Source organism: Fulmarus glacialis, unplaced genomic scaffold (genome assembly GCF_000690835.1).
Source record: "Fulmarus glacialis isolate BGI_N327 unplaced genomic scaffold, ASM69083v1 scaffold25693, whole genome shotgun sequence".
Taxonomy (NCBI): Eukaryota; Metazoa; Chordata; class Aves; order Procellariiformes; family Procellariidae; genus Fulmarus; species Fulmarus glacialis.
Window position 1 is genome coordinate 1 of NW_009204018.1, and position 10700 is coordinate 10700.

The 10700-nt window shown below is 37.1% G+C and overlaps 1 protein-coding gene across 2 annotated transcripts in view; it reads left to right on the forward strand.

Moving 5' to 3' along the window:
- The first annotated feature begins 3719 nt into the window (after positions 1–3719).
- The window catches only part of BPNT1 (3'(2'), 5'-bisphosphate nucleotidase 1), a 10114-nt gene continuing 3133 nt past the window's right edge, over positions 3720–10700 (forward strand). Inside the window, exons 1-5 of one of the 2 annotated variants that reach the window (XM_009574837.1) lie at positions 3720–3875; positions 7761–7865; positions 8105–8212; positions 8730–8778; positions 9790–9881. In XM_009574837.1, coding sequence (XP_009573132.1) covers positions 3720–3875; positions 7761–7865; positions 8105–8212; positions 8730–8778; positions 9790–9881 — 510 coding nt within the window. The remainder of the gene's footprint in view (positions 3876–7760; positions 7866–8104; positions 8213–8729; positions 8779–9789; positions 9882–10700) is intronic. The other variant, XM_009574838.1, reaches the window with a different exon arrangement.

Genomic DNA, 10700 nt, shown 5'->3' on the forward strand with positions numbered 1-10700 from the left:
GAGCACTTTGGTGAAATGAGGTAGCGCAGCCTTTTCCCACTGGAAGTCTGTCGGTGAGCCGCAGTGGGACCCAGGTGTTCCCAGTCCTCGCCCGCTTCTCCTGGGTAAATACCGTTTCCTTACATTCTGCAGAATGAAAAGTTTATCTTTTACTAAATCTGAATCAAGGTTTATTGCAAAGAAATAAGGAGCTCTAGTCGCTTGGGCTGTGAAGAGTTCAGAGGAGGAAGTCGTAGTTTAGCACTTGCATTTAAAGGCATGCTGTGTATGATGTCCATTTTCTCCTTTCATCAGGTGAAATTATAAATTTGGAAAACGGATGTTTGCAGAAAAGACTCTGAGATAGCGACATCAACAAATCCTTCATACTTGTTTTGATAAATTAATTGTAGCCATCCTGTAATACTTAAATATTGAAAAGCTAAAATGTGTAACAAGAACTGGAGAACTCATTTATTTTAGTAGGTATCAAAGCAGGCTGATTTGTCAAGTTGAGACCATTCAACAATTTGGTTGCTAGGCTAGGAGAAAGGATGGACAGTCTTTGGAGGACAAGGTATGTTTTGAAAAGAATAGCAAATTTATATTGAGGGATAGTTGCTGTGCAATCTTTGTAAACTGTACAGTTTTGTAAGAGTCAAACTTGTTTGTCCAAAGCAAGCAATATATTCTTGAATGTATTGTGGAAGTATACATTAGACATTGCCCTCATCAGAAAGAATGTACCATAAACTTATAAATAAACTAGTTAATTTGGAAAGCTGCCTGTCAGAAAAGGACCTGGGGGTGCGGGTTGACAGCCAGCTGAACATGAGCCGGCAGGGTGCCCAGGTGGCCAAGAAGGCCAATGGCATCCTGGCCTGTATCAGAAATAGTGTGGCCAGCAGGAGGCGGGAGGTGATCGTGCCCCTGTACTCGGCACTGGTGAGACCGCACCTTGAATACTGTGTTCAGTTTTGGGCCCCTCACTACAGGAAGGACCTTGAGGTCCAGAGAAGGGCAACGAAGCTGGTGAAGGGCCTGGAGAACAAGTCTTATGAGGAGCAGCTGAGGGAACAGGGACTGTTTAGCCTGGAGAAGAGGAGGCTGAGGGGAGACCTCATCGCGCTCTACAACTACCTGACAGGAGGTTATAGCGAGGTGGGGGTTGGTCTCTTCTGCCAAGTAACTAGCAATAGGACGAGAGGAAATGGCCTCAAGTTGCGCCAAGGGAGGTTTAGACTGGACATTAGGAAAAACTTCTTTACTGAAAGAGTGGTCAGGCCTTGGAACAGGCTGCCCAGGGAAGTGGTGGAGTCACCATCCCTGGAAGTATTTAAAAGACGTGTAGATGAGGCGCTTAGGGACATGGTTTAGTGGGCATGGTAGTGTTGGGTTGACGGTTGGACTCGATGATCTTAGAGGTCTTTTCCAACCTTAATAATTCTATGATTCTATGAGATCAAAAAGTTACAGAGATGAGAAACTTATGGTCAACTAGCACACACACTTACCTAACCAAAAAAGTCCAACACACCAGAAAATGTGCCACACAGGAGACGCAGCCCTGTAAAAATTTAAGGTAGCTTTTGCAGTAATAACACACTTTGCACTTCGTTAGTTAGTTACTGTATATTGGGGAGGAGGGGGTGTTGAAACTCCCATTTCCGTTTCTCTTAATAAATCTTGGTTTTCATAAGAATATTTTAATTTTAAGGCTTGCTTAGTGATTTCAGGTATAGGTTCACTACAGAAAGAAAGTATACTTGTCTGCCTTAAGAATGTCCAGAAAAAATGTGCCCAAGAAACACCTTGGGTCAAGCTTCAAGAATGTAAGATAGTATTTCTGTATTGTTTTTTGAGTCTTTTGAATCTTTACGCAAACATTAAATAAATCAAGCCTTTAAAACAATTAAGTAAGTTTTAATCTTATTTTACGAAGCAGGATCAAATGTGCAGTAAAGGTCAAATGAAGAGTGAAATGCTGAGCATAAAATCTTAATTATCTTCTTCTGAGCTCAATTCTTTAACCCAAACCTCCCATCTAATATGCTAATTTTTTTACTCTCTCTCAGAAGTACTCATATTCCAGATACTTTCAGTATGGCATGAACTACATTCAATTTTCCTTCCTGTTACTTGTTTCACATGTTGGTATATACTTAAAATAGTATCTGTCTTCCCATGTGTTATGACACATATTTGCTCTACAGCTTTCAGTTGTTTGAGAGCTGCTTTTTGCCACAGGTAGCATTTCCAAAATTTCCTCTGTAACCATTGTTGCCAGTCCAAGATAGCCCACATGTGCACTTTGGGTATGGACCTTGGCTATTTCACAGGACTCCAGAGCACTTTGCTCCCATCCATGAGTAGTACATAATAATTAACAGTAGCAACTGTGCTTTTTGAATGTACTTACACAATCACTCTACTCTTTCAGCTTCAGAGATCTTCTGACTTTAGAGATACCCAGTGTTTCTAAAATGCTGAAAAAGTTCTTAAACCAGCTAAATTTGGGATTTTGAGGCCTCTAACATTGCTGTTTGCCTTTGCTGTAAACAGATGTGAACTTGAGGTCACATCAATATCATCTACAGTAGCTAGCCTTATCACCTCATTATATTATACTTTACCGAGTAGATTTCTCAAGCAAGATAGGAAAGGTATTGTATAACGACCTATTGCCACTTACGCAATACTTGCTGCAATTGCTGCAAATGTTGATTGTGAGGGGAGCCTAATATATTGTCTTCTATGTGGTCATTAATGAGTTCCTCTGTATTTTTTTCTAGCTCTGTGCTCAAGTGTTTACTTGGAAGTGTATCATACATGTGAGCCCAACCCAAAAAGCATGTAATCTACACAGATAGAAAAAACTGACACGAAAACGTAAAAAGCAATTAGCTCTGCATTTTAAAGAATACAGCGTGTTTATCAATACTTCTTTTTCCCGAGGTAGAGAAAAGCTGGGAGGAATGGATGATTGCTAGCCTTCTGCAAGAGTGATAGTTATTCTTCTACTTGGGAACTGAAGACATAGTGAATTGCACTGATGTGTGCTGAGGAACAGATGTAAAAGACAATACAATAGGAAGAATGACAGGACATGCAGTGTTGAGGGGAGGAAGGAAGATGTAATAGATTTCCTTAAAGCAATCAAGAGAAGTTAAAGAAATACAGAAAGGATGGTAAAACTTAGATGAACAGACTTTCGCATACAAGTGCAGTGTTTGCAGTATCTGCATATCATTAGCCTATTTTGTGTCCACAACTAGGCCATCTACAAAAGCCTATTTTGTATTTAAACAAATAAAAATAGTAAATAAAGTTGCTGTTGTGATCCTGTCTGGTAGCCTTGTCTGGGCATAAACCAACTCTGTAGGTTTAGTTCTGAAAAAATAAACTTATGTTCAAAATGTACAAAAAATGAGTACTGTGTGTAGACTACACTTTTCCTTAACATTTATGATAGAGTTTCTGCTGCTGCTGTTGTTCTTCTTTAATGCCAGATTTTATTTTAGTGAGGAGAACTAGGTTTACTGTCAGACAGAGCATGGATATTCGAAAAATCTTGTCTAAAATAGCTTTATATCCCTGTGTTTGTTAATTGTATTTTTAAAAAAGTCTTCATTACTAGTCACTGGAAGTAACCCACTTTCCCCTTCCTACTCAGCTTAAACTGTATCTGTTCGGAATGTTATGTAAAATATTTTCCTTCTTGTGTTCTCTTGAAGAGAGAAATGTATAGGTTTGCTTTTTGTTTCTTTTCAGCATTCAATATGGCTTCTCCAGCTCTACTCATGCGTGTGGTTGCCTCTGCATATTCTGTTGCGGAAAAAGCTGCAACAATTGTTAGAAATGTAATGGCTGCAGGAGACCTGGGAATAGTGGAGAAGGTATTACTTTTACTTTGTTCCAATTTAATTTCTCTTATTAATGCTGAGTTAGATACAGGTCAAAGTGATATTTAATTTCTCTTATTAATGCTGAGTTAGATACAGGTCAAAGTGATATTTTTGAAGACCAGCAACTGGGGAAGGAAATACAGTCCTCACCTCTCTGATACAAGAAATATTCCTTATTAAGGATTAAAAGAGCACTGGAGAAGTGGCTTTTGACGAGTATTTCTAAAGAATATTTAGACACTTAAAAGAAACACACCATAATTTTGTCCTGATTCCCCTCACAAAACACAAGCTTTGGATAGCATGTCAGAATTCATAATAATGTATCTTTCCCATTGATTTCCTGTCATAGTTTAACCCCAGGCAGCAACAAAGCCCCACACAGCTGCTCGCTTACTCCCTCGCAGTGGGATGGAGAGAGAATCAGAAGAATAAAAGTGAGAAAACTCGTGGGTTGAGATAAAGACAGTTTAATAGGGAAAGCAAAAGCTGTGTACGCAAGCAAAGCAAAACAAGGCATTCATTCACTCCTTCCCATCGGCAGGCAGGTCTTCAGCCATCTCCAGGAAAGCAGGGCTCCGTCACACGTAACGGTTACTTGGGAAGACAAACGCTGTGACTCCAAACTGCCCCGCTTCCTCTTTCCTCCCCCAGCTTTTATTGCTGAGCACGACATCATATGATATGGAATATCCCTTTGGTCAGTTGGGGTCAGCTGTCCCAGCTGTGTCCCCTCCCACCTTCCTGGGCACCCCCAGCCTCCTTGCTGGCGGGGCAGTGTGAGAAGCAGAAAAGGCCTTGACGTCAGCAGTAATGAAAACATCCCTGTGTTATCAACACTGTTTTCAGCCCAAATCCAAAACACAGCCCCATACCAGCTACTATGAAGAAAATTTACTCTATCCCAGCCAAAACCAGCACATTTCCATACCTATGTTCTAACACGTGTAGTACAGTTAAAAGTACTGTGCCCTTGATGAATTTTGGATTAGGATAAATCAGTGTTTAGTTTCTTAAAACAAAAAAGAACCTTAGATTTTATTGTAAATCACAGTTTTCAAAATAAATTTGGAGCTTCAAATTTAATTCTAAATAGAAAACAGAAATTAAATTTACAATGATCTGCATGAAGTTCTTTGTTTGCTGTATGTAAGTAAGCTGCATTGATGAGCTAGGATCTTTGTTTTGACTACAGTACTAAAATAGATAGAATTAACTTTTTGAAGTTAATTCTAGCTTTACAGGTATGTCACAATATTATGGACTGCATTAAGTATCTATGTTATTTTTGGTCTTTACATTGAAGTAATTGCTGGTATTTACATTTTTCTGATAGTAAGCACTTTCAGCCAGTTGTGAAGAAAAGCCTCATCCTTTATAACTTATTGTCAGTTCAGAGAGTAGATGCAAAAAGATTTTTTCCCCATTTGGTCAGTTATATTCACCACTATGAAAACATTTGCAAGTTTTTCTTACTCCCTTTTTTCCTAAACAATTAAAATCAGGTGTATGGGGGAGAGAATTAAAAAAAAACTGGAAAATAATGATCTGTGTTTTCAAAAGTACTTAGATGCATGGGAGGATTCTCAGACACATGTAAGTAGAATATACTCTCCCACATAACCTGCTTTTAGGTTCTTGGAAAAACTAATGCAGCTTCACTACAAGAAAGCCTTAAAATACTTGCATCCAGAGGTACAAAGGAAGCACTGTCTGTATTTTGTTTGATTAACCAGTTCATTTTAAATGCATAAACAAGTTTCATTAAGCTTATTTTTTAAGAGTCCAGCAAGGTTAAGGTAATTTTAACTAAAACTAAATGCTGGCTTTTACCCGTTTAATTCAGTTTCACTTTAAAAAAATGCACGTGTGTTAATATTATTTCCCAGTAAATCAGAAATGCATTGGTCAGTCATTTTCTAATACAATAAAACCAGCAAATGAACACATTTTAAGCTCTGTAACCAATTAAGTAAATAATTGTAAATACGGTATAACAAAAATGATCAAAAGTAACAGGTGGTTCTAAATAAGACTGGTTATACGTACTTTTTTTTTAAATGAAGACTACAAACAGACAAAATCAGATTGAAAACAATGACCAGCAGACGAGGTTCCTGTTTGAGGGACTAGCGATCTCAGAATTCCTGCAAGCTTCTTGTCAAAGGTGGCTGGTGAAGAAAGAGGAAGAATGCAAGAGAGAGAACCTGTATGTGCCTCTGCTTTACAGTCTGGAGGGAGGAGCTGCACAAGAACAGAAAGTGCTGCTTCCTCATCATTCATCCTCTTTCTGCAGTCAGCAAACATCAAGACCAATTCCAACTGGCCTTATTGAAAGCTTTAGAAAAGCTAGGAAGACAACGTTCCACCTTCTCCCTCAACACATTGACCTCCCATCCATTTATCTAGATAAGGAAAAATAGTTCAAGGACAGTTGAATTTTTAGCTAGCTCCTCTCCCGATGTCCAGAGTTTTCTTTCCCCCAGTCAACTCTAAGCTCTCCATTTATATCGCTTCTCCTTGTAGCATTTTCCCTCCCCCCCCCCCCCCAATTGCTAGGTAGACATTTTGGCCAGCCATTCTTACATTATTGATGACTGTTTTGAAGAACTACTTTATACTGTTTTATTAGGTTGGTGTCCTGGAACAAAGGACATTCTGTGCAATAACTTGATCTTTCCGAGTCTAAACTCAGTGCCAAATATAACCAAATTTATTCGGGAATGATAGGGAAATTTCAAAGTAAAATATCAAGTTTCATAAAAACAGGCAATAGGATAAGGGACAGACTAGGTTTTGAGCATGCAAAAATTACCCCATAACATGATTCTAAATGGAATATTTCATTCCTATGGCTAATTTCTGTAGCTGGATAAAACAATTTTCATGTTGTCACCAAGTAAGATACAAGCAGATAAAATAAAATTTTTGTTTGATTCAACTAAGATGCAAATCCTTGGATGAACTGGCTTTCTTAATTCCTGTGCTAACAGAAGTATTTCATACTGGGATTCTGTCTCTGTACCTAAAGGGCTCCTCCATTCATAGATACATGAAGATTAAGGTGAGAAAGTATTAATAAATTACCCACTTCCACTATAGAGCAGGTTATTAATGTTTAGGAAGAAATTACTGTAACCCATTTGGCAACATATGTTTGGCTGCACTGCATCTTTTGGGAAGGCTTTCCGTCATTGTTTCATGTCATCTTGAGACACCAAATCCACTGTTTCCTCTCTGGTATTTTTGCTGGAAAAAATGTATGGGTGTTACTGTCCAGTTCAATTTCACTGGTTAGCTTCTGGCTCTCCTTGGTCTTTCTCTGCTAGACTAAGGAACCGTTCACTATTTAGAAGTTTATACATCATAATTGTTTCCATTTTTTTTTTTAACAAGCTAGATTAATTGGACCTTTAAATTACCTTTTACTAACACCTTCCCTGTATTTCTCCTCTTCCCTAATTTGCCATGTCTCTCCAGTGAGCCTTAAAATATTTATTTTTTCCTGTTAGCATCTTAATTTTTGCTTTTCTCTTTTCTTGTATTATATCTGGGTTCATACTTGTACTAATTTATTCTGTACATAGTGTAGTATTTGCACAAATACATATTCAGTACAATTGCACCAGTGCATGAGAAGTACACAGCATGTAAATATTGTTCTAATATCATACCAGTCTATCTTAGCACAGGGAAACTCTGCTTCTTTCAGTTTTTAGCCTGCCTCTCTCAAGATCACTTACTAGGTTGATGATTTATCAAATTAGACTTCTTTTTCATTACAAAGTAGATATTCAGAGTGACATATGGGCCATTGTACTGGGGTTTTTTTGTTGTTGTTTTGAAGTACACAAATTCCTATCCATCCTGTGACAGACCGGAGCCAATGACTTGCAGACCAAAGCTGACCGACTGGTACAAATGAGCATTTGTGCTTCCCTGGCACGGAAATTTCCCAAGGTGACAATCATAGGAGAAGAAGTAAGTACCTAATTTATTTCATACTAACAATTTAACTTGCTGTAACTTGCAGTGGAATTTGCTTTGGCAGGTTTTAGGAAATCATCTGTTTTTAAAAACAAAAAAAATTATTTCCATCCCGTTTCATCTTTCCATTGCATTAGCTTTATCAAGTAATCTGCAAGCAAATCCACAGTTCTGAGGCAAATCAAGGTGAGTCCAACACCTTTTTCTAATAATTTTGAGAATCCTATTGTTAGGAACTGCCCGCTGATGAGGTAACTGAGGAATTAATTGAAGATGGTCACTGTGAAGAAATACTGAAGAAAACTTGCCCTGCTCAGTACACAGGAATTAAAGAGGAAGAGGTAATGTGGTAATGCTATACATATGTCTTCATATTTTACACTCTATCTATGTTACTTACTGATTTTAGCTTAAGAAAAAAGGTTATTTCAGTGTTGCTAATTTTTCTTTTTGGTTTGAAAACTGAAACGTAGTCATGAGAATCATACCTCCAGAGCTGGAAATGCTGCATGTCCCTGTGTGCAATAATGGGAAATGGAAATTTGCTTCTTACAGCCTGTGATTCAAATTTATTTGGAAGGAATCTACTTTGGACATAAGAAAGTAATTTAATTTCCATGTTCAGTTTAAGCCTTCATACCTCTATTAAGATATTTGCTGAGAAGTTCAGTCAGTTTTTAAGCTTTTTTATGTAAAATACTATTGTAGGCTTCAGTGATATCATAATGTTAAAAATTTGAATCTGTTTATTTCCTTACTGCTGTAAGGAAATAAAAGCACTAAAGTAAAATATATACTTTGCATGGTAATTTACATGATTTGTATTTGTTAATTTTCCTTTTTTTTTTATTTTTAAAGCTTGTAATATGGGTTGATCCCTTGGATGGAACCAAGGAGTACACTGAAGGTTGGCTTCTCTTTTAATTCTGCTGATTCAAAAAATACTATAGCAATGTAATAAAATAGCATGTCATGTAGAAAGTTTTATGATAGAAGTTACACGTGATATTGTTTCATAAGGCTGATGTTGTTTCTGTACTTTGAGTTCTACGGAATTTTTTAATTGTGCCATTCATTTCTAACCAGTATTGAATATTCCTAATGGGCTACTGAGTGCCCACCAGTTTTTATCATTTCAGGGAGCAAAGGGTTGCCTTTGATTGCTGGCAGGTTGTCTTAAGTTTTTAGTCAAATTTACAGTTTCACATACACTTTGAATTGAGGGACTAAATCTCTCATTCGCACAGCAATATGCTCAATTATATTTACATCCTCCTCTTCAAACAACCCAAATACCACAGCTGTATTTGTAGTCCTTTCAAAATAAAACAACATCTTCCCCTAAATCATAATTCTTCAGTTATGGGCAGAAACTGTTTTTAGCAAAGCCTAATTTTTGTCCATAGAAATAGACCCTAAAATGAAGGGGAAAAAAAAAGAAAAACCTCCAAAAACAATGTGCCAAAACCTCACTTTAGCCTCCTGTTGCATCTTTTAGTTGATTAATGTAAAATCTTTTAGGCAGGTTTTTTTTCCCCTTTTCGGGGAAAGAGATGTACAACTGTGAACAAGTTGCTAGTTTTGAATACCATTAAAGAATTCACACCACAATTGTAGAAGAATGTCATCATATACTGCTATTTAGTTGTATCTTTAAACTTCTTTCTCATTATGTGTTAATTATAACATAGTTCTATTACGAGAATTCCATTTGGGGCATTTTTTTTTCCAGACCTCAAGGCTAAATGACTGAAAAAATTATATCAACCAACCTATTACACCTGAAAATCCTGATTAGTATTTGCATTTTTAAGATACCACCCTGCATATCAATTCGTGGACTTTTATTGAAGGGCTTTTTTTTTATATATACTTTCTCTTTTTCAAGCACAACTACATTCATATTATTTCTGTACAGGTCTCCTTGACCATGTAACGGTTCTTATTGGAATTGCTTATGGAGGCAAAGCAATAGCAGGAGTTATTAACCAGCCGTATTACAACTATGAGGTATTAAATGCATTCATTTGTTTAAAAGCATTAGGTGATTTCTAACTGTCAATTCTAAGCCATTTCTAGTTAGCACACTTTCAACTGAAAAGCAGTGTGTAGCGGAGTTAATGTTGTAATATAAGGTGTTGTTGTTTTCATTAAATACATAAAATTTTGAAGTTGGTTTCCAGGAACTGAATCTCAGGGACCTAGTAACAGTCATACTGAATCCTGAGGCTTGTATAATACACTAATACAGTGTATATTACATATGTACTGTACATATTACTACAGTACATATAAAGTATATATTGTAAAACAAGTACAGATTGGTATTTTTGCAATCTTTGCTAGAAATTCTTTAGTAAATCCATGCAATAGGTGTATTTGCGATGTGCGGTAACTGCCGTAAATCTGCAGCCCTAAATAAACCAAGCGTACCTGTCACTGGCAGCGGGGTTAGAATGTATCAGGCCAGGTTTCAGGTGTAAGTCCAGAATGGCCAACCTACAGGCATTTACACATGTTTGGAGATTATTTCAGTATTATCTGTGAGGGGGGGGAAAGGCTCATGATGCAGCCTAATTAATTAAACTTACTAGAATTTAAAGAAAAATCTCTTGAGCTGATGTAATGCATATAATCAGCTGATTCTATACATTCTATGTGATATGTATGACAAAGCATTTAAAATGACAAGATATTTTCAGTTACAGATTGTGCCTGAAGTACAGAAATATACAAATATTAATTTGTCGGTCATTGGAGGCAGGATGTAATGCACCACCACAATGTCAAAGATAATAGAAGGGTAAATTATATCATTGCCTTAGAGGG